Raw genomic sequence first — 24,753 nt, forward strand, 5'->3', positions numbered from 1 at the left:
CTTCTCTGGACAAGCTTTTTTCCGGATGCCCCAAACAATCGGAAAGGGGATTCATCAGAGAAAATGACATTACCCCAGTCCTCAGCAGTCCAATCCCTGTACCTTTTGCAGAATATCAGTCTGTCCCTGATGTTTTTCCCTGGAGAGAAGTGGCTTCTTTGCTGCCCTTCTTGACACCAGGCCATCCTCCAAAAGTCTTCTCCTCACTGTGCGTGCAGATTCACTCACACCTGCCTGCTGCCATTCCATGTGTTTCCTTGCAGGTAACCATGGTTGAAAGAGAAAGAACAATGATTCCATGCACCAACCTCCTTTTGAAGCTTCCAGTCTGTTATTCGAACTCAATCAGCATGACAGAGTGATCTCCAGCCTTGTCGTCGTCAACACTCACACCTGTGTTAACGAGAGAATCATTGACATGATGTCAGCTGGTCCTTTTGTGGCAGGGCTGAAATGCAGTGGAAATGTTTTTGGGGGATTCAGTTCATTTGCATGGCAAAGAAAGACTTTGCAATTAATTGCAATTCATCTGATCACTCTTCATAACATTCTGGAGTATATGCAAATTGCCATCATACAAACTGAGGCAGCAAACTTTTGGCCATGACTGTATATCAAATAAATATGATCAGTGGCTCATTTGAGAGAAGACGTCCTCCCGAATTATGACATCGGCCAGTATTGAAATATGACATGTATGATAGACGTTTTTGCAAACTGAAAGTTGTATTCCTATTAACTTCGAGTGCAGTGAGAGCAACTTTATCACGGTACTTCGTCATACCGGATGGATTTCTGCCTGCTTGAACTCCAATAACTCAGATACACATGACAACATGAAATGACCCAGGAAATCGATAAAACATTATTCAGATATCCACAAAAACAATATAATATGAAAAATGGGTTAACCTTTCCTTTAAGTGCCACATGCCTTTCAGTGCAACACCTTGAAATGCGTTAGTTGTAAGAAATGTGCTATTTAAAATAGCTTGATTTGATTGACATTATAGCTGTTGAATATTTAATAAACTGTAATTTTCATGAGGACAAGTGCAGCTTTTCCATTAACTTTTAATTGATAACTTGGGATTTTATCACTTGACATATCAATCATATAGTGGGAAGGAGGCTATAAATCAAAACTATGAATGCGTGTACCACTCCGAATAAATAAATACTGTGCCTTTGAAGATTTGTCTCTGGTCATGAAACTACTGTACAGGCTGGTTGTTTTAACAAAGTCAATTCTGAATGTCAATAGATTTTTTGATTCGTTCTCATCAATGACAACATTCTAGAGCTGAGTTATCATTCATCGAAGTATGGTATCTGGGGTAATCTGGTTCATGATTATATAATTAAGGGGGCCTTTCCTTGTAGAATGTTGATAGCTGTATAGAACACATTGATTGCTAAGATGCTCAAACTTAATAGCTATACTTACCGACACAGGATAAACTTTATCTCTCATGCTGGCCCTGACCAAACCGGTAAGTCGCCCGTCACTATAGCTGCACTGCTGTCCAGACTTATAGTGGTCTTCTCCCCTTTTAAGGCTCTTATGCTCATCCTTGAAAAATGCCATGAGGTCTGAAATAGACACCGAAGTTGAAATACTGTACAAACAATTATCTAGGCTATTTTTTTATCTACTGCTCTGCTAACTAGTTAGCTTGTGTAGTCTGTGGCTAGCTAAAACAGGGGACGTAAGAAGTTAATGGATTGGACATAGGAGGTCTCTGATTGCGCTAGTAAACCCTAATAATGTAAACCCTGCCCATTTCTACAAGTTATCTTCTTACAATGTGATTTTAAACCTAACCTTAACCACACTGCTAACCTTATGCCTAACCTTGAATGAAGAGCAAAAAGCAACAACAAAAAAATCATAAATGTTTATGATGGCCAATTTTTACTTTGGCTGTGGTAACTAGTCAACACCGTTTTGCCTTTTGTTGAAACGCATATCTGCCCTCTCACTGGCTAGAATGGTCCACCTGATCTTGCCTCCTCGATACTATAGGCCGACAGTTTGTCAAAATTGATTTAGGAGAATGAACGTAGCAGGATAGAAAAATTAGGTTAAATTTAGGAAAAGGGTTAGCTAAAATCATCTTTATCCTATCAAGACATGACCGTGTGGGGGTAGCCTGCAACATTGTTTTTCAGCATTATGAGAGTCTGATAGCATTTTTGTAGAATAATGTCAAGAGCAGGCCAGAGTGAGCTGCATGGTCACTCTCTCTGCTAATTTGCCATGTGCATGTGCTCCAACAATTGTGAATGCCCAATATAATGCCACAACATTTACACAATAAAGGGGCAGTATGTGTTGTGAAATTAGACAGATAATTGACTAATGAAAATACCGGTTTAGTGAGTATCTCTGTTTCACATTCTCTTTCTCCTCTCTTTAATTTCACATCTAAAGTTACGTTATAGACTTTATGATAAAAGCTTTTCTGGTGGTAGTGTGGAAAGCAACACAAGGATACATGCATTACCTTAAGCAAATATACTTTATTTATGCGGAAGTACCAAAAGTATTCTAAATTACATCTGAAACACCGGCACACAAAGTAAACCATTCTGTTTTGATCTCCCTGTTCCGGAGGCATACTTCAGGTTATTTGATTAACATTACATCATCAAACTCAGCAATCCTATCAGAAACAACATGCAGTCATCTAGGAGGTCCAGTTCAACAGCCAAGTTTAGTGCCATCTTTAATATATATAATTCTGATTCGAATTACATTATAATTACCATAAATAATGTATTATATTAAAATATATCCATGCGAGTTAACAAAGAACAAGGTGATATCAAAATCTCAAACACAACACAACAAAGGACTAAGGAGGGTACCAAGGGGGACCTAAGATCATATTTATGAAAATATATTGAACAAATATACAGATTAAGACAAAATATATAAATACATGTATGTATATATGTACATCAGCAATATATCACCATGTGAACTTCACAAATTATTAAAATATTCCTTTCTTCAAGACCGCTCACCTGCAGATATGAGTCTTGGTGATAGTTTGGTGAATTTCAAGCACATGGTGGTAGAGCAGTTGAGGGGAGAACAGCTCATAATAATGGTCGGAATGGCGCAAATGGAATGACATCAAACAGATGGAAACCATGTTTGATATGTGATACCATTCCACCAATTCTGCCCCAGCCATTACCACGAGCCCGTCCTCCCCAATGAAGGTGCCACCAACCTCCTGTGTTGTATAGTACCTGTTTTCAGATCATAATCCTCATCAAACCAGGGACAAATGAACAGCAACATGACATCTGACCATATTTGTCAATGGTATTATGGCTAAGGATGAATATGTCACTGGTTAACATTTCAGTTAGATGTGCCACTGAAGATATCTTTTCAACTTAATGTATTGAATGCTGCATGGGGATATTTGTATGATAACGGCCAATTAAAACAAGTTAGGAGTCTTTGACTTATAGGCTTGGTAGATATGTCGATAAGTCACTTTTCATATCAAGCTTCCAGTGCAGACTTCTGTTAACCACTTAGTTTTAGTCTGCCCTACAATATACATTTTACTCTCTTGACAGAGGGATGTGCAACTGTACATACCATCTAGAAGTGTGCCTTCAATCAAACGAAAAGAAACAACATATTTACATTGTAAAGCTCATCATTATTGCATTATAAATGATTCTACATTTTAAAAACCGTTTTCCTTTGACATTAGAGTTGTGCTCCGTCTCTACTCATTTCCCAAGACAAATAAATATATGAACAAAAACAAACGATAAACATTCTTCAAAATAAATGCAACCCTAATACTTTGTACATTGAGACTTTTTTTAAAATCATAACTTATGTATTTGAGATATTGTGTTATTGGTCCATAAAATGAGTGTTCACAAGATGTCATTCAGAGCACTTTGTAAAGCAAGTTTTTCTCTCCAATAAATGTGTGTTATTTGCATTTATGAAAAAAACCTAGGAGATGAAAAAGCGTTGTTTTTACAGATAGTGTTAGGGCTCTATTCAATCTGTAAAACTTGAAGTGTTACAGATTCCGCAAGAGAAATGTAAAAGTAATTCCCGATTGAGTCAGACTATATGCAGCGTTTACCGTTTAATGTAAACTCTGCTGAAGCGGGAACATTGCCTTTAAATTTCAATCCCGCTTTAAAACTGAACTTCCGCGATGCGGATTGAATAGAGCCCTTAGTCTGCTGTGTGTTTACAGTGGTGTGATAAATATATTTTTTTAAAGGTGCGATGGTGTTACTAACATAGCAAACGTTCAATCAACGCCGACTGGTTGGCTTGCCTTGAACAAGTGTCCTAGAATCCCCTGCATGTCTACAGATTACGTATGATATAATCCCTAAAACTAAAGGCGTAAAGGACATAAGAACTGATTTAAATCTAGCACAACCTACCATCTGGACAAATCTAAACATTGTGCATTACAAAAAACGAATTACCGCAGCTCAACCAACACAAGGTCAGCATAAGTTCAGATGCTTTATTTAAAGTGCAGCACTACCTCTATGAATCATAACACTGGGAGTACTCATTAGTACAGAAATGCCTAAATTCCTCTGTGTGTCGGTGGAACAGGAAATCCATCCTTTACACAGGAAGTCCATCTAGGCAATGTACATTTGGTAAAAGTTACTTGGAACAAGAAAAAGTATGTAGGAATCCAATATTGTGCTGTAGTTCATGGTTGTGCCGCTATGTGGCAGCACATATTCTCTTGAGCTCCATGTGTGGGAAAAAAGGAGTTTACTGTTTCACAAAGCTTGCTTCATTTTACCAGATTGCCATAATAATCAGCAAGTAGAGACACTCATTGTCATTGAAACAGAGACCGTCTCCCACCTTGGACAGACACCACATATAATATACTTCAGTGCAGTCTCACTGAATAGGTTTGACTTTGCTAAGGATGCATTTTCTTCTGTAAATTGTGACGATCTAAATCAAGTCCATCATAGAGTAAATGCTCAGAATACCTTTAGTAGAGATTCCTCTTTTGCCAAGTCGAAAGGATGTTTCCCCTAAAAGTGACTTTAGACTGGAGTCTCATAACATGCCAAGGGCTGTTGGTGTCACTAAGCTCTACAGACAGTATCTCCAAAATTAGCTAATCGTCGAGGCCAATGCAGGTTGGTTTGGATTTAAAATAGATAATGTTCAATAAATTAATAAATAGAATATCTGCCTGCATGTATTTACAAAGCGGAAAACATTTCATTTAATATTGTTCAAACAACACTATTCCAGTACACATTATAGACTTGTATCAGACCGGCTTTCATCAAAGCCAGTTAGCAGCTAATAAACATATTACATCATAAATTGTCATCAAGATCACACGGTAGAATATAATGCAGTTTCAGACACCTTTACAAAAATCCTAAACAAATAAAAATCTTCACATCAAAGTAGGCAGTAGTCGACAAAAATTGCTTTGTTCACGAGTCCTGTGTGAAAGCTTTTTACAAGTCAGTTTGTGCTCCTGCATGTGTGCCCAGTTTGTCTCCTCTCCTCTTTAAACCACACACACGCTACTCCCTATTGCACTGACCATAAAGAAAATAATAATAATACAAATATCTGAGGTGCAGACAGATCCCTCCCAAGCCGGACCATCTCCTGGAGAGAGGGGGCGGGAGGACGGGGAGGAGAAAGAGAAGGGAGAGTGAGAACTGGGTCTCAGCGGTCTCTGCAGGTGGGCAGGTTGACGAAGGTGAAGACGTTGTACTCAATGAGGATGGAGAAGCAGAGAAAGATGCAGTACATGAGCAGACACACCAGGCCCAAACGACGGTCCAGTTTCCACCCATTCAGATGTACCCCCAGGACCTAAGAGAGCGAGGGAAGAGATTAAGGAATTACATTTATGGTTGCTCTACTCAAATGTTATTCTGCATAGACGGTAAAATACAATACACAAGTATATTTTATTCTTTAAAATCTTAGACATATACATGGAATGACTCACTGTGAGGAACACAGACCCCAACAGAAGTCCCACAGAGAAGATGAGCCCTTTGCTGTTCAGTTTAATCTAAGAGAAGAAAGGTTTAAACAGGCACAGAAGAAGTTAAACCATGGGGTTGGGAACTGATTTACAACACTTTTGCACCAGTATAAAGTGTACACCTGCTATTTCCAGAAGAGAATAATAGTTTCAAAAACACAAGTTACACCACCAAATGATTATATGGTCTTATGCCAGCTCTTTTTTTGGGGGGCCCTTTTGAAATGTATACAGTATCCATAAGCTGTTCTCTGTATGGTGCATTCGGAAAGTATTCCCCTTTACCTTTTCCACATTTTGTTACGTTACAGCCTATAGCTGCTTCATCGAGAGCATCCTGACTGGTTGCATCACTGCCTGGTATTGCAACTGCTCGGCCTCTGACCGCAAGCCAAAAAAGAGGGTAGTTCGTATGGCCCAGTACATCACAGCTTCCTGCCATCCAGGACCTCTATACCAGGCGGTGTAGAGGTAAATGGTCAAAGACTCCAGCCATCCTAGTCATAGACTGTTCTCTCTGCTACCGCATGGCAAGCGGTACCAGAGCGCCAAGTCTAGGTCCAAAAGGCTTCTTAACAGCTTCTACCCCCAATCCATAAGACTCCTGAACAGCTAATCAGATGGCTACCCAGACTATTTGCATTGTCCCCCCCCTCCCTCTTTTATGCTACTGTTTATCACTTTGACTCTACCTACATGTACATATTACCTCAATTACTCTGTACCGGTACTCCCTGTACATAGCCTTGCTACTGTTATTTCACTGCTGCTCTCAATTATTTTGATTTTTACTTAACACAAATTTTTCTTAACTATGTTGTTGGTTAAGAGCTTGTAAGTAAGTGTTTCACTGTAAGGTCTACACCCGTTGTGTTTGATGCATGTGACAAATAATACTTGATTTGATTTATTCCAAAATGGGTCAAATGTAATTTTTTTTCTCATTAATCAACACACAGTACCCCATAATGACAAAGCGAAAACAGGTTTTTAAAAATGTATGTAAATGTATTAAATATAAAATAGTATTCAGACTCTTTGCTATGAGACTCGAAATTGAGCTCAGGTGCATCCTGTTTCCATTGATCATACTTTGATCATACTATGTTTCTACAGCTTGATGGGAGTCCACCTGTGGTAAATTCAATTGACTGGACATGATTTGGAAAGGCACACACCTGTCTATATAAGGTCCCACAGTTAACAGTGCATGTCAGAGCAAAAACCAAGCCATGAGGTCGAAGGAATTGTCTGTAGAGCTCCGAGACAGGATTGTGTTGAGGCACTATCTGGGGAAGGGTACCAAAACATTTCTGCAGCATTGAAGGTCCCCAAGAACACAGTGGACTCCATCATTCTTAAATGGAAAAAGTTGGAACCACTAAGACTCTTCCTAGAGCTGGCCATATGGCCAAACTGAGCAATCGGGGGAGAAGAGCCTGGTCAGGGAGGTGACCAAGAACCCAATGGTCACTCTGACAGAGCTCCAGAGTTACTCTGTGGAGATGGGAGAACCTTCCAGAAGCACAACCATCTCTTCAGCCCTCCACCAATCAGGCCTTTATGGTAGAGTGGCCAGACGGAAGCCACTCCTCAGTAAAAGGCACATGACAGCCCGATTGGAGTTTGCCAAAAGGCACCTAATTGCCAAAAGGCACCTAAAGACTCTCAGACCTTGAGAAACAAGATTCTCTGGTCTGATGAAACCAAGATTGAACTCTTTTTGGGCTAAATGTCAAGCGTCATGTCTGGAGGAAACCTGGCACCATCCCTACGGTTTAGCATGGTGGTGGCAGCATCATGCGGTGGGGATGTTTTTCAGGGGCTGGGACTGGGACACTAGTCGGGATCGAGGGAAAGATGAACAGAGCAAAGTACAGAGAGATCCTTGATGAAAACCTGCTCCAGAGCGCTCAGGACCTCAGACTGTGGCGAAGGTTCACCTTCCAACATGACAACGACCATAAGCACACAACCAAGACAATGCAGGAGTGGCTTCAGGACAAGTCTCTGAATGTCTTTGACTGGCCCAGCCAGGGCCCGGACTAGAACCTGATCGGACATCTCTGGAGAGACCTGTGCAGTGACGCTCCCCATCCAACCTGACAGAGCTTGAGAGGATCTGCAAAGAAGAATGGGAGGAACTCCCCAAATACAGGTGTGCCAAGCTTGTATTGTCATACCCAAGAAGACTCGAGGCTGTAATCACTGCCAAAGTAAAGGCGCTGAATACTAATGTAAATGTGATATTTCCCCCCCCAAAAATGTATATAAATTTGCAAAAATGTATAAAAAACTTTTTTTTGCTTCGTCATTATGGGGTATTGTGTGGAGATTGATGGGGAAAAAATGATGTAATCAATTTTAGAATAAGGCCGTAACGTAACAAAATGTGGAAAAAGTCAACTGCTTCTACACCTGTATTGCTTGCTGTTTGGGGTTTTAGGCTGGGTTTCTGTACAGCACTCTGTGACATCAGCTGATGTAATAAGGGCTTTATAAATACATTTGATTGAAGGGGTCTGAATACTTTCTGAATGCACTGTATCTCACTCCTACATTAGCCCCCAATACACAGCTCAATTCCCTAACACACAGTCAAAGCCTTCATTGAGAATAATCATGTAACACGCCACACTACAAAAGCAGCAAGGCAGCAAAGCTTGTCTGTCTGCTCCTGGGAACAGATTAATGTAGGCATTCCTTCACGGCCACAGCACCCCGACGTGTGTTTTATCTAGTGTGATTCAGGCACACTGGGCTACAGGTGCACTCAACGCTGTATTTCTCTTGGACTGCTGACAGCTACTTTTCTCCTATTTCTTTCAGATGTTAGGACCCAATCACATGTCAAACTGGAATATATATGTTTATCTACAGTGATCACAAATAACAGATGCTCCAATGGCTACGTAAACATGTCATGACACTGACTAATACTGTACATAAACATACATAACATTGGTGCCATTTGACAGGAGCAGAGAGGGCTCTGGACAGAAGATCAATTGTGTCATCTCTCACAATAAAAAGCAACATCAATATTACCTTCACAGAATAGGCCTATCACGTATACGTTTCAGATGTCAGTTTTTATTGTGCATTTCTGATGGAGGTTTACTAAAGACCTTTCACAGCCAGGGTTAGGAGAAACAGTGTTTGTTACTTACATACGAGCCGTAGTTGATGGCCAGAGTCTGCAGTGCCCAGGGAAGGCCCAGTCCAATAAGGATATCAAACACATTACTGCCTATAGAGTTCGAAACAGCCATGTCCCCAAAACCTGAGAGACACAGCAAGAGGGAGCATGAGAGGGACAAAGAGAAAGGGATGGAAACAGGGAGAGAGAAGAAAAAGAGGAGATGCAAAGAAAGAGAGGGAGAGAGAAAGAGAAATCAATAGACTGAGATGTTGGTCAACATCGGTAACATCAATAAAGAATTCTGACTTGCTGAGGTAATCAGGTCGCCACAAACAACAAATACAACAACCACAAACAGACTGTCATGGAATGTGTTTCCATTTCTCTCTCTCAGACTCTGATACATTTTTGAAAGGGGAGCGATAATTAACACATAAAATAAATGGATGGAGGAAGGCGCCACGCTGGGTTCTCTTCAGTCCACCCGTCCCCGTCACTTCCACACGACTCAGTCACAGAGACAGATGACAACCTCTCCCCTCTTCCTCATCTCATCTCTCTATCGCCCTTCTCTCTGTTGACCATGTACACAGAGTGTGGAGCTCTTTGATTCCTGTGTGTGTTCATAGGGTGGGGGAGCAGCAGGGCAAACAGCACTGGAAAAATGGCACCGTTTTCATGCTCCTAACCAACTGTGCTATTTTGTTCGTTTTTTTGTGCCGACAACGTTGTCCCCACAGTGACTGTACGTACATATCCCAACCAGAAGCCATGGATTACAGGCACCATCCACATCGAGCTAAAGGCTAGAGCTGCCGCTTTCAAGGAGCGGGACACTAATCCGGACGCTTCTAAGAAATTACGCTATGCCCTCAGACGAACCTACTACACCGGCTTTGACGCTCGTCGGATGTGGCAGGGCTTGAAAACTATTACGGACTACAAAAGGAAACCCAGACGTGAGCTGCCCAGTGACACGAGCCTACCAGACGAGCTAAATGCTTTTTATGATTGCTTCGAGGCAAGCAACACTGAAGCATGCACGAGAGCACCAGCTGTTATGGACGACTGCATGATAACGCTCTCGGTAGCCGATGTGAGCAAGACCTTTAAACAGGTCAACATTTACAAAGCCGCGGGGCCAGACGGATTACCAGGATGTGTATTTAAAGCATGCGCGGACCAACTGGCTTCTCCCTGACTAAGTCTGTAGTACCTACATGTTTCAAGCAGACCACCATAGTCCCTGTGCCCAAGGAAGCGAAGGTAACCTGCCTAAATGATTACCGCCCCGTAGCACTCATCGGTAGCCATGATGTGCTTTGAAAGGCTGGTAATGGCTCACATCAACAGCATCCTCCCGGATACCCTAGACCCACTCTAAGTCGCATACCGCCCCAACAGATCCACAGATGACGCAATCTCAATCGTACTCCACACTGCCCTTTCCCACCTGGACAAAAGGAACACCTATATGAGATTGCTGTTCATTGACTACAGCTCACCGTTCAACACTATATTGCCCACGAAGATCCTGGGACTAAACATCTCCCTCTGCAACTGGAGCCTGGACTTCCCGATGGGCCGCCCCCAGGTGGTAAGGGTAGGCAACAACACGTCTGCCACGCTGATCCTCAACACTGGGGCCCCTCAGTGGTGTGTACTTAGTCCCCTCCTGTACTCCCTGTTCACCCACGACTGCGTGGCCAAACATGACTCCAACACCATCATTAAGTTTGCTGATGATCACCGACAATGATGAGACAGCCTGTAGGGAGGAGGTCAGAGACCTGACAGTGTGGTGTCAGGACAACAACCACTCTTTCAATGTGAGCAAGACAAAGGAGCTGATCGTGGAGTACAGGAACAGGTGGGCCGAACAGTCCCCCATTAACATCGACAGGGCTGTGGTGGATCAGGTCGAGAGTTTCAAGTTACTTGGTGTCCACATCACCAACGAACTATCATGGTCCAAACATACTAAGACAGTCGTGAAGAGAGCATGACAACACCTTTTCCCCCTCGGGAGACTGAAAAGATTTGGCATGGGACCCCAGATCCTCAAAAGGTTCTACAGCTGCACCATCGAGAGTATCCTGACCGGTTGCATCACCGCCTGGTATGGCAACTGCTCGGCATCTGACCATAAGGCACTACAGAGAGTAGTCACAGGGGCCAAGCTTCCTGCCATCCAGGACCTATATAATAGGCGGTGTCAGATGAAAGGCCAAAAAATGTAGGCTCCTGTCTCCCAGGTCATAGACTGTTTTCTCTGCTACCGCATGGCAAGCGGTACCGGAGCCCCAAGTCTAGGACCAAAAGGCTCCTTAACAGCTTCTAACCCAAGCCATAAGACTGCTGAACAATTAATCAAATGGCCACCGGACTATTTACATTGACCCCCCCCCCTCCATTCATTTTGTACACTGCTGCTACTCGCTGTTTATTATCTATGCATAGTCACTTCACCTCTCCCTACATGTACAAATTACCTCTGTCACGTCCTGACCATAGTAAGTTGTTATTTTCCATGGTAGAGTAGGTCAGGGCGTGACAGGGGGGTTTACTAGTTTAGTTTTTCTGTGTTATGTTCAAGTTTTGTATTTCTATGTTGGGTTGTTCTAGTTTTGTATTTCTATGTTGGGCTGTGTTTGGGATGATCTCCAATTAGAGGCAGCTGGTCATCGTTGTCTCTAATTGGAGGTCATATTTAAGTTGGTGTTTGTCCCACCTGGGTTTGTGGGAGATTAATTTTGAGTTGTGTATGTTTTACCTCTGCGTCACGGTTTGTTGTTTTTTGTCATTCAGTTTATTTATGTATTGCATAGTTTCACAGTATAAATAAAATGTGAAACGACACACACGCTGCACTTTGGTCCGCTCATTCCTACAACCGTGACAACCTCGAGTAATCTGTACCCCCACACGGTACCGGTGCCCCCTGTATATAGCCTCGTTATTGTTATTTTATGTTGTTACTTTTTATAATTTTTAGTTTTTTGTTTATTTGGTAAATATTTTCTTAACTCTTCTTGAACTGCACTGTTGGTACGGTAAGGTCTACACTTATTGTATTCGGCACATGTGACAAATGAAGTTTGATTTGATTTTGATTCGGTAGAGAAAGTACTCTGTGTGTCCTCACCTTGCCGTGCAACTATAAGACTGGCCATGCAGTCAGGGACACTGGTGCCAGCTGCCAGGAAGGTGATGCCCATGATGACGTCGGGGATACCCAGAGTAAATCCGATCACTGTCACCTGAAGGGAAGAGACACACACACATCAGTGAGTTTATTTTTTATTAATTCTCCCCAATTTCGTGGTATCCAATTGGTAGTCACAATCTTGTCCCATCGCTGCAACTCATGTACGGATTTGGCAGAGGTGAAGGTCGAGAGCCATGCGTCCTCCGATACACAAACCAACCGAGCCACGCTGATTCTTGACCCGGAAGCCAGCCGCACCAATGTGTCGGAGGAAACACTGTACACCCGGCGACCGTGTCAACGTGCACTGCGCCCGGCCCGCCACAGGAGTCGCTAGAGCGCGATGGGACAAGAACATCCCTGCCGGCCAAACCCTCCCCTAACCCGGTCGACACTGGGCCAATTGTGCGCTGCCCCATGGGTTTCCCGGTCGCGGCCGGTTGCGACAGAGCCTGGACTTGAACCAGGATCTCTAGTGGCACAGCTAGCACTGTGATGCAGTGCCTTAGACCACTGCGCCACTTGGGAGGCGTCAGTGTTGTATGCGTGTGTGTGTGTGTGTGTGTGTGTGTGTGTGCGTGCGTGTGTCCTCACCATCCAGACCATGACATAGGAAAAACCAGCAATCCAGAGGGTGGAAGTGACGAAGGAGACCATGAACCATCTCTCCCAGAGAGTGTTGGCACAGTTAGGTACCGTGAAGAACAACAGCAGGCACAGAGGCCAGGCCAACAGCCACTTGATCTTATTACAGCACCCAGCTAGAGAAAGAGATGGAGGGAGAAGGAAAGAAGAAGAGATGCAGTTTCAATTTGTGTTCTTTGCTGGATTTACATTAATTGATGTTTTTATTGAGGAAATCTAAAAATACCTTTAGGCGAGTGATGACCATCACAATAAAGAGAGCTCAGAGAGACTGAACATTTTTGAAACCCTGTAATGTTATATTGGTTTTTACCTGGGGCGTGAAAGGGCACGAAAGGTCCCTCCCCTACGTCCTCCTCCTCTTCATCGTTCTCATTATTCTCATTGTCTTCGTTCTCGTTTTCCGTCTCGTTGCCGGCCTCCACATCTCCCCTGTCGTCCTCTCCATGGTGACCACGGCGACCTTTGACTCCCTTCTCAGGCCCGCCCAGTCCGTTCTCCAGGCCCCGCCTACTGCCGACCTTTACTGTGACCTCTGAGTCTCCGTTACTGAACGGCCGGGTGCTAATCAGACGCTGTCTCTTCACAAATACATGCATACGCACATGTCATATGCTGTACAAAGATTTTCAAAATAAGTATGCTGTAAGAATACAGTTTATTCACACAGCAAACAGAAACACGACCACGTGTGCAGAAGGCATGTGTGGTCATACCTCAGTGATGAGCATGCGTGAGGCCATGGAGAGGCGTGTGCGAGGGGAGAAGTGGCTGGTGATCATGATCCTCATGCCGGCTTCAGAGAAGGACAGTTGGTGGGGGTAGGCTGACAGCAACTCATCTACCATCAACACTGACTGCTTTCTGTGGAAGTTAGCTACAGGAGACACACAGAGAGCGAGAGAGAGACGTGAGCGATGTGAGAGAGAGAGATGAGACAAACACACACAGACACATGTATGGCAGAACGGTCAGACCGTACTTTTCTTCAGCAGGACAGCGCTGGCATCACAGTTGTCATCCAGGTCAGCGTTACTGGCTGTGCCGTTCCCCAGGCTGGACGAGTTCTTCTTCCGCCTCTCCAGGAAATGCACAATGTTGGAGTTAAACCTATACACATAAAGGAACAAGAGTTAAACCTAGACAAAGAGGGACAGTACAAGGCTGTGGATACAATTTCATACCTCTACTCAGGATACATGAAATGGTTTTGAAGTGTGTTTGTGTGTGGTATTGATGGTTTCAGACACAGACTTACTTCATTATCAAAATATAGCCGAAATACATCAGAACCAGTGTCAGAGACTCCCACCTGGAACACAAATCAAGAGGGATTCAATTGAAGCTGATTTTTAACAGCTCTACAACACAACACAGGTGTATGTGCTGTATACATAAGAAACTGAAAGCCATACTTACCATGAAACCTTTTCATCATATATGAACTGTAAGGAGACAAAGAAGAATGACACTGAACACTTTGAAGAATGATTGGAAGTACAGTATTAGCTTTTGGGGTTCACTTTTCTCTGATGTAAACATTAGTATATGGATCCACTCTGTAGATACACCATCTGATCAGCAGGAGGCAACACACTAAGGCCCACTTCAATGGTTTGCAATGGTCAGGCTCCACTCACCACTATAAGAGCAGTGATGGACAGGGTGTAGTACATAGAGTCTCTCATAAGAGACCAACGAGACAGATGCACTGCCTGAGAGAGAGAGAGAGAAGGGGAGAGAGGAACGGTCTGTAAGAGTGGAAGAGCCAACATTTCACCCCCATGTATTCATCCCTTCCTGTGTGTGTGTCTGTGTCTGTGTAAGCCAAGGTACAGAAACCTACCTGGCCAGCAAATATTCCACACACTCCAATGATGCAGAGGATATTGAAGACAGCTGAGCCCACGATCGTGCCCACCCCCACATCCCCTTTAGTGATGAACACACCTGCACAGAGACAGTGAAAAGACAGAACACCCATGGGTTATACAATGGTTAGGAATGGAGGGCTACACACTTATATATGTAAACTATTGACATGGTTAACATATACAGTATGTATACAGTTTTTTAAAATATTTTTTTATTTCACCTTTATTTAACCAGGTAGGCCAGTTGAGAACAAGTTCTCATTTACAACTGCGACCTGGCCAAGATAAAGCAAAGCAGTGTGACAAAAACAACAACACAGAGTTACACATGGGATAAACAAACGTACAGTCAATAACACAATAGAAAAATATATGTACAGTGTGTGCAAATGTAGTAAGATTAGGGAGGTAAGGCAATAAATAGGCTACAGTGGCGAAATAATTACAATTTAGCATTAATACTGGAGTGATAGATGTGCAGATGATGATGTGCAAGTAGACATACTGGGGTGCAAAAGAGCAACAACAAAAAAATAACAATATGGGGATGAGGTAGTTGGGTGGGCTATTTACAGATGGGCTGTGCACAGGTGCAGTGATCGGTAAGCTGCTCTGAGTTATATTGTATATCACTGTCACTCATTAAAAATAAAGGGTTTTTGTCACATACACCAGATAGGTGCAGTTTTACAGGGTCAGCCATAGTAGTACAGAGCCCCTGGAGCAAATTAGAGTTTCGTGCCTTGCTCAAGAGCACACCAACAGATTTTTGGTATTTGAACCAGTGACCATTTCAAATCAAATCAAACTTTATTTGTCACATTCGTCGAATACAACAAGTGTAGACCTTACCGTGAAATGCTTACTTACAAGCCCTTAACCAACAGTGCAGTTCAAGAAGAGTTAAGAAAATATTTACCAAATAAACAAAAGTAAAAAAAAATAAAATAAGTAACACAATAACAAGACTATATACAGGCGGTACCGGTACTGAGTCAGTGTGCGGGGGTACAGGTTAGAGGTAATTTGTACATGTAGGTAGGAGTGAAGTGACTATGTATAGATAATAAACAATGAGTAGCAACAGTGTACAAAACAAAGGGGGGGGGGGGGGGGGGTCAATGTAATAGTCCGGTGGAATTGTAATTGTTCAGCAGTCTTATGGCTTGGGGGTAGAAGCTGTTAAGGAGCCTTTTGGTCCTAGACTTGGCACTCTGGTACCGCATGCCGTGCGGTAGCATAGAAAACAGTCTATAACTTGGGTGTCTCTGACAATTTTATGGGCTTTCCTCTGACACCGCCTATTATATAGGCCCTGGATTGCAGGAAGCTTGGCCCCAGTGATGCACTATCGTCTGTAGTGCCTTACAATCAGATGCCAAGCAGTTGCCATACCAGGCGGTGATGCAACTGGTCAGGATGCTCTCGATGGTGCAGCTGTAGAACTTTTTGAGTATCTGGGGACCCATGCCAAATCTCCTGAGGGGGAAAAGGTGTTGTCGTGCCCTCTTCATGACTGTCTTGGTGGGTTTGGACCATGATAGCTCGTTGGTGATGTGGACACCAAGGAACTTGAAACTCTCGACCCGCTCCACTACAACCCTGTTGATGTTAATGGGGGCCTGTTCGGCCACCTTTTCCTGTACTCCACGATCAGCTCCTTTGTCTTGCTCACATTGAGGGAGAGGTTGTTGTCCTGGCACCACACTGCCAGGTCTCTGACCTTCCTATATGCAGTCCCATCGTTGTCAGTGATCAGGCCTACCACTGTTGTGTCGTCAGCAAACTAAATGATGGTGTTGGAGTCGTGTTTGGCCACGCAGTCGTGGGTGAACAGGGAGTATAGGATTAAGTACACAGCCCTGAGGGGCCCCAGTGTTGAGGAGCAGCGTGGCAGACGTTGTTGTCTACCCTTACCACCTGGGGCGGTCCGTCAGGATGTCCAGGATCCAGTTACAGAGGGAGGTGTTTAGTCCCAGGGTCCTTAGCTTAGTGATTAGCTTCGTGGGCACTGGTGTTGAATGCTGAGCTGTAGTCAATGAACAGCATTCTCATATAGGTGTTCCTTATGTCCAGGTGGGAAAGGGCAGTGTGGAGTACGATTGAGATTGCATCATCTGTGGATCTATTGGGGCGGTATGTGAATTGGAGTGGGTCTAGGGTATCCGGGAGGATGCTGTTGATGTGAGCCATGACCAGCCTTTCAAAGATCTTCATGGCTCCCGACGTGAGTGCTATGTGGCAGTAATCATTTAGGCAGGTTACCTTCACTTCCTTGGGCACAGGGACTATGGTGGTCTGCTTGAAACATGTAGGTATTACACTCAGTCAAGGAAAGGTTGAAAATATCAGTGAAGACACTTGCCAGTTGGTCCGCGCATGCTCGCAGTACACTTAGTACTCGCGTTAAGCCGTCTGGCCCCGCGGCTTTGTGAATGTTGATCTGTTTAAAGGTCTTGCTCACATCGGCTACCGAGGGCATTATCACGCAGTCATCCAGAACAGCTGGTGCTCTCGTGCATGCTTCACTGTTGCTTGCCTCGAAGCGAGCATAAAAGGCATTTAACTCATCTGGTAGGCTCGCGTCACTGGGCAGCTCGCGTCTTGGTTTCCCTTTGTAGTCCATAAGAGTTTTCAAGCCCTGCCACATCCGAGGAGCGTCAATTTTAATCCTATATTGACGCCTTGCTTGTTTGATGGATCGTCTGATGGCATAGCGTGATTTCATAAAGGAGTCCGGATTAGTGTCCCACTCCTTGAAAGCGGCAGCTCTAGCCATTAGCTCGATGTGGATGTTGCCTGTAATCCATGGCTTCTGGTTGGGATATGTACATACGGTCACTGTGGGGACGATGTCGTCAATGCACTTATTGATGAAGCCGATGACTGAGGTGGTATACTCCTCAATGCCATTGGATGAATCCCGGAACATATTCCAGTTTGTGCTAGCGAAACAGTCCTGTAGCGTAGCATCCGCGTCATCTGACCACTTCCATATTGAGCGAGTCACTGGTAATTCCTGCTTTAGTTTTTGCTTGTAAGCAGGAATCAGGAGGATAGAATTATGGTCAGATTTGCCAAATGGAAGGCGGGGGAGAGCTTTGTATGCATCTCCGTGTGTGGAGTAAAGGTGGTCTAGAGTTTTTTTTCCTCTGGGTGCATATGTGACATAATGGTAAAAAATTGGTAAAACAGATTTACGTTTGCCTGTATTAAAGTCCCCGGCCACTACGAGCGCCGCTTCTGGGTGAGCATTTTCTTGTTTGATTATGGCCTTATAGAGTTGTTTGAGTGCGGTCTTAGTGGCAGCATCGGTTTGTTTTGGTAAATAGACAGCTACGAAAAATATAGATGAGAATTCTCTTGGTAGATAGTGTGGTCTACAGCTTATCATAAGGTACTCTACCTCAGGCGAGCAATACCTCGAGAATTCTTTAATATTAGACATCGCGCACCAGCAGTTTTGACAAAAAGACACATACCCCCACCCCTCGTTTTACCAGACGTAGCTTCTCTGTTCTGCCGGTGCATTGAAAACCCCTCCAGCTCTATATTATTTGTGTCGTTGTTCAGCCACTACTCGGTGAAACATAAGATATTACAGTTCTTAATGTCCCGTTGGTAGGATAAACGTAATCGTAGGTCATCAATTGTATGTTCCAATGATTGCATGTTAGCAAGTAGAATTGATGGCAGTGGGAGTTTCCTCGCTCGCCTACGGATTCTCAAAAGACAGCCTGATCTTCGTCCTCTTTTCTTCTGTCTTTTCTTCACGCAAATGACGGGGATCGAAGCTTGTTCCCGTGAGAGCAGTATATATTTCTTGTCGGACTCGTTAAAGGAAAACGCTTCTTCCAGTTCGTGGTGAGTAATCCCAGTTCTGATGTCAAGAAGTTATTTTCGGTCATAAGAGACGGTAGCAGCAACATTATGTACAAGATAAGTAAAATAAATGACGCAAAAAAATGAACAAAATAGCACAATTGGTTATGGCATGTAAAACGTCAACCATCCTCTTCGGCGCCATCTTAACTCATTTGAACTGGGTATTGGCCCAACCTTCTAACCACTATGCTATATGCCGACCTAAGACATAAAATATAGTGGGCCTGCTAACAAAGTAATGAAAAAGGTATCCAGCTGGGCACACCATGTCATTTCAATGTGGACATTTGGATGATATTTGGTTGATCAATAAGATTTCAACCTGTATTCACCCACTCAAAAAGACAGCCAGAACTTTATTGAATTATGAATGTGTTATCACTATGCTTTCAACCATCTAAATGCAAAACAAAGTTCAAATGGGAATACAATGTCAGATATTTTGTATTTATACCACAGCATTGTTGAATACTCATTTCTGATTGGTTAGAAGGGCATTCTAGAATGGACAATAAAACCAGATAATGGGACAGGTGAAATAGATATCGGGACACCTTGCAGTCATGATGCAATATGCGCCTACACACCTAGACCCTACTTACTACAAAGTTACAGAAAGCTAAACCAACAACCACACAAACCAAAATTGGATACATTGTAAACACAGGTCCAATGAGGAAAAAATTAACGAACAGCTAGCTAGCTAGCATTGATTTGTTTTTGCAGAGATGTATTTTTTTGGAACATCTGATGACCTAATTTGGTGAGTGATGACCATGAATTTCTCTGGTGCCTATGTTGCAGTCATGACGCAAGTAGCACTATGCTGTCAAATCCTCCTACATGTTTCTAGTTTGACAAGATGTTTTCAGCAACTGGTATTTTTTAATTTGGTTGTGAAATTGGCAGGTTTTCTAGCAACAAACTTTTCAGCTAGCTTCTAGCCTAGTGTTTGATATGCAATGCAATCTTCTTTTAATGACGGGCCAAGTGTCCTGGCGAGCTTTTCTATCTATGCCAGGCAAAATCAGTCATCATCAGCTCATTGTTATGGATGTATCCAAATGATTGTCAATAGAAAACAGCTTAAACATACGCAAATTCTGCGAATGTTGTTATTCTGGCTACAGAGGTCGTGACTGTGTTAGCCGTAGCTAGTTGACCAGCTAGCAAGCAAGGGACAAGAACATTGCCAGCGAGCATGGAAACAGAATATATACAGTACATTCAGAAAGTTTTCAGACCCCATGACTCTTCACACATTTTATTGTTACAGCCTTATTCTAAAATGTATTAAATAGTCCCCCCCCCCCTCATCAATCTACACACAATACCCCATAATGACAAAACAAAAATAGGTTTTCAAAAATGTTTTGAAATGTATAAAAAAATGCAATATCACATTTACATAAGTATTCAGACCCTTTACTCAGTACTGGAACAGGTCTTTCCAGAGATGTTCGTTCGGGATCAAGTCCAGGCTCTGGCTGGGCCACTCAAGAACATTCAGAGACTTGTCCCGAAGCCACTCCTGTGTTGACTTGGCTGTGTGCTTAGAGTCATTGTCCTGTTGGAAGGTGAACCTTCGCCCCAGTCTGAGGTCCTGAGTGCTCTGGAGCAGGTTTTCATTAAGGACCTCTCTGTACATCTTTCCCTCAATTCGGACTAGTCTCCCAGTCCCTGCTGCTGAAAAACATCCCCACAGCATGATACTGCCACCACCATGCTTCACCGTAAGGATGGTGCCAGGTTTCCTCCAGGCGTGACGCTTGGCATTCAGGCCAAAGAGTTCCATCTTGGTTTCACATTACCAGAGAATCTTGTTTCTCATGGTCTGAGAGTCCTTTAGGTGCCTTTTGGTAAACTCCAAGCGGACTGTCATGTGCCTTTTACTGAGGAATGGCTTCCGTCTGGTCAATCTACCATAAAGGCCTGGTTGGTGGAGTGCTGCAGAGATGGTTGTCCTTCTGGAAGGTTCTCCCATCTCCACAGAGGAACTCTGGAGGTCTGTCAGATTGACCATCAGGTTCTTGGTCACCTTCCTGACCAAGGCCCTTCTCCCCCGATTGGTCAGTTTGGCCGGGCGGCCAGCTCTAGGAAAATTCTTGGTGGTTCCAAACTTCTTCCATTTAACTTCTCGAGATCGATGTCCCTTCCATGGGACGGTTGAGCTAACGTAGGCTAATGCGATTAGAATGAGGTTGTAAGTAACAAGAAAATTTCCCAGGACATAGACATATCTGATATTGTCAGAAAGCCTAAATTCTTGTTAATCTAACTGCACTGTCCAATTTACAGTAGCTATTACAGTGAAATAATACCATGCTATTGTTTGAGGACCGTGCACAATTTTGAACATGAAAAGTTATTAATAAACAAATTGGGCACATTTGGGCAGTCTTGATACATGATTTTGAACAGAAATGCAATGGTTCATTGGATCAGTCTAAAACTTTGCACATACACTGATGCCATCTAGTGGCCAACATCTAAATTGCAGCTGGGCTGGAATAATACATTATGGCCTTTCTCTTGCATTTCAAAGATGTTGGTACAAAAAAATACAAAAGAACGCTTGTTTTTTCTTTGTATTATCTTTTACCAGATCTATTGTGTTATATTCTTCTACATTCCTTTCACATTTCCACAAACTTCAAAGTGTTTCATTTTAAATGGTTCCAAGAATATGCATATCCTTGATTCAGGGCCTGAGTTACAGGAAGTTAGATTTCAGTATGTTCTTTTAGGCGAAAATTGAAAAAAGGGGCGTATCCTTAAGAGGTTTTAAGAATGATAGAGGCTACTGTGTTCTTGGGGACCTCCAATGCTGCAGACATTTTAAGTTTGAATAAATACTGTTACATTAGTTTGTAAAATAGGCCTAACTTTAGGCTATATACTGTATTACAAAAGTAGAATGATAGAAGCCACCCTTCTTATGTAAATAAGGTATTTCCTTTTTTATTTGTAATACATTTCCAAAAATGTCTAAAAACCTGTTTTCGCTTTGTCATTATGGGGTATTGTGTGTAGAATGATGAGGAAAATAATACATTTTCATGAATTTCATCAAGGCTGTAATGTAACAAAATGTGTAAAAAGTCAAGAGGTCTGAATACTTTCCGAATGCACTGTGGAACGAACAACTGGTTCTCGTCCATAAATATTGAACTTATCGAACGAAAGACTGGGTCGCGTCTCTAGCAACCAAAAGATGATGACATCTCTTATAAATGACATCTCTTCTAAAAATATCCCCAAAATTGTTTTGGTTTGTAAATGTGTGCATTAGTATTGTTGTTTTTTGGCAACTTTGGTATAAGTGGAATAAACACCTCCGTTCTGTACTGTACATGAGCTGAGCAAAGGGGCTTGGCTCAGCCTCGTCCTGCTGCCTCGTCCATTATTTCCAAAGAATGTATAGAATGTCAGTGTTTATCCCTTACTTATACAACACTTTAATGTGTTATCACTGTGCTTCATCTAACAGCACAACCCCAAAATAAAAAAAAATGCCACATACACCCCAGCTACAATGAAATAAGTTGTTTTACAGGGTCAACCATAGTAGTATGGCATCCCTGGAGCAAATTAGAGCTTTCTGCCTTGCTCAAGGGCACGTCGACAGATTTTTCACCTTTTGGTTACTGGCCAAACACTCTAACCGCTAGGCTACCTGCCACCCTACATCACCCTACATGTCCTACACCCTAAATGACCTGGATTGCAGTTGAGATTACATTAAAAGTACATAGTGCAAGTTATCAATGCTGTTCCAAGATTCTGCACAGATTATTATAGCAATTGTGAAGATATCCACAGACCTGCAACCTTTACATGCCATCTTGAACATGCACGCTTTCTATGAATACATAAGTCTCATAGCAAAGGGTCTGAATTCTTATGTAAATAAGGTATTTCCTTCTTTTTTTAAATAAAAAAATGTGTTATACATTATATTGAATTGTGTTTGGTTGACAACGCTTCCAAATATCAACGTTTAAAGTACATTTAATGCTTGGATAGTTTCATCTGAGCCACTGGTTTAATCCTATTCTTAAATTTTTATTTTTGGTTTCGTTGGAGACGTGAATCCAACATATTATTTCTTAACTTGTCAACAAGTTAATAGGCTGTTTACTGTATTGAAGATGTTATATTGAATTGTGTTTGGTTGCCAACTTGTAAGTCGCTCTGGATAAGAGCGTCTGCTAAATGACTTAAATGTAAATGTCAACGAAACCAAATATCAACATTTGAAGAAGATGTATCTTTTGTGAGTTTATTAGTGGCACTTTACATAAAATTTGATTTAGTGCTATTCTTTAACTTAGATTTTTTGGTTGAGATGTAGACCAAAGATGGAGATCCAACCTATGATTAACTTGAAGATTACATTTGAAATCAACCAAAGTTTGAAATCCAAGGCCTATATATATGTATTGTCTATTTTCAGTTTCTGATCATGTACAGTATATAGCGTTGAAGATCTGATGTTGTTCCAAAGATAAAAATTCAACATAGACAAACCCTGTATAAAATATGTTGAAAATTGGTTACAATGATGACATAATCCTGTAGTTGAAATTTCACCCTCAAAACAACAGTTGATTACTTTTTTCCAAACCAATGTATTTTCCATGTAGATTCCACGTCACAATATGTTGACAAATGACGTTGAAAAAAACATTGATTCAATCAGTTTGTGCCAAGTGGAATGTGTCTAATAAATGACAAAGATGTGTCCATCCGTGTGTCTGTACATGTCTCACCGATAACAGAGGTGAAGAGTTCAGGAGCTGAACTGCCGGCTGCCATGAAGGTTGCACCTGCCACATCCTCACTAAGATGTAGACGCTGAAAGAGAGAGACAGAGAGAGCGAGAGAGAGAGAGAGAGAGACAGAGACAGAGAGTAGAAAGCACATCTTGAAAAGAAGAATTGTGTCCTTGAAATTCCAAATGAATTGACCCCGACCCTGCTACAGAATAGTGTATAACCTTCTTACCTCGCATATCTTCTCCAGAGAGGGAACAAAGTAGTCGTCACACACCAGAGCCAGTGCATAGAACATGTACATGGCCTACAGAGGAGTAGCACAAAACAAAAACAAAAACATACCCATGCATGAACAAACTTGGTGATCTCTGCAGTGTTCTGGAACCTTGAGTTTCTTCATGTGATGCACATATAGTCTCCCTTAGTTCAATGTGTCTGTCTTTTGCGCGAAAGTATCCTAAGCCAAGACACTCTCTGTGCCAGTGGCCTCGTATGTCAGCTAAGCCTCTGTCCAACATCTAGCACCCCAGCCAGCCAGAGATAAAAACAATCCTGCTTTTAAATGTATGGTCAGTGCATCACACAGTCAGTGGCAGGTAGCGTGGCAAAAGTGTATGTATAGTAGAGTGTGTGTACAGGTGTGTGTTGGTGTGTGTGTTGAGGGGTTGGACACTCACAAACAGGACGTGTAGGGCCACCGCTCCCTCTGTGCGCTCCTGGTTGGTGAACAGGTCTGTGGGGAACTCATGTAACGCTGGAGAGAAAACACACACACACACATATATTACTAAACAGGGAGAAACACAGTCTCATTTAGTGCAGCAGAGACACGTGCACTGGCACAACCATATACAGTCTATTTGAGTGACAGGACCTAAAAATAGCCTTGCCATGATTGCGTGTTTGTTTGTGTGTATTTGTGAGTGGAGCAGTGTGTGTGCATGCGTGGTGATGGCTGCTCAATGTGCGGTGACATTCTCACTCTGAACACCCAAGAGGTTGTGTGAGTCAGCCAGCTTCAGTCTGTCCTCAGTGCCCAAACACAACACAGCCATCTCAACTCATAGGAATTGACAAGGCCCCAGAGAGAGAGAGAGAGAGAGAGAGAGTGAGAGAGAGACAGAGGGGGGATGAGAAGAGAGAGAGCGAGCAAGAGAAAGCGAGAGAG

General features: G+C 42.8%; 1 protein-coding gene across 1 annotated transcript in view; it reads right to left on the reverse strand.

Moving 5' to 3' along the window:
• Positions 1 to 2,537: 2,537 nt before the first annotated feature.
• The window catches only part of LOC106607058 (sodium/potassium/calcium exchanger 3), a 167,452-nt gene continuing 145,236 nt past the window's right edge, over positions 2,538 to 24,753 (reverse strand). Inside the window, exons 3-17 of the mRNA XM_014203625.2 lie at positions 24,263 to 24,339; positions 23,815 to 23,889; positions 23,580 to 23,664; positions 14,895 to 14,998; positions 14,689 to 14,763; positions 14,468 to 14,493; positions 14,307 to 14,360; positions 14,031 to 14,158; positions 13,765 to 13,925; positions 13,362 to 13,629; positions 12,998 to 13,164; positions 12,341 to 12,455; positions 9,224 to 9,336; positions 6,015 to 6,080; positions 2,538 to 5,875 (exon numbers count right to left, since the gene is read on the reverse strand). Coding sequence (XP_014059100.1) covers positions 5,726 to 5,875; positions 6,015 to 6,080; positions 9,224 to 9,336; positions 12,341 to 12,455; positions 12,998 to 13,164; positions 13,362 to 13,629; positions 13,765 to 13,925; positions 14,031 to 14,158; positions 14,307 to 14,360; positions 14,468 to 14,493; positions 14,689 to 14,763; positions 14,895 to 14,998; positions 23,580 to 23,664; positions 23,815 to 23,889; positions 24,263 to 24,339 — 1,664 coding nt within the window. The 3' untranslated portion in view covers positions 2,538 to 5,725. The remainder of the gene's footprint in view (positions 5,876 to 6,014; positions 6,081 to 9,223; positions 9,337 to 12,340; positions 12,456 to 12,997; positions 13,165 to 13,361; positions 13,630 to 13,764; positions 13,926 to 14,030; positions 14,159 to 14,306; positions 14,361 to 14,467; positions 14,494 to 14,688; positions 14,764 to 14,894; positions 14,999 to 23,579; positions 23,665 to 23,814; positions 23,890 to 24,262; positions 24,340 to 24,753) is intronic.

The sequence above is a fragment of the Salmo salar genome, chromosome ssa01 (assembly GCF_905237065.1).
Source record: "Salmo salar chromosome ssa01, Ssal_v3.1, whole genome shotgun sequence".
Classification (NCBI taxonomy): Eukaryota; Metazoa; Chordata; class Actinopteri; order Salmoniformes; family Salmonidae; genus Salmo; species Salmo salar.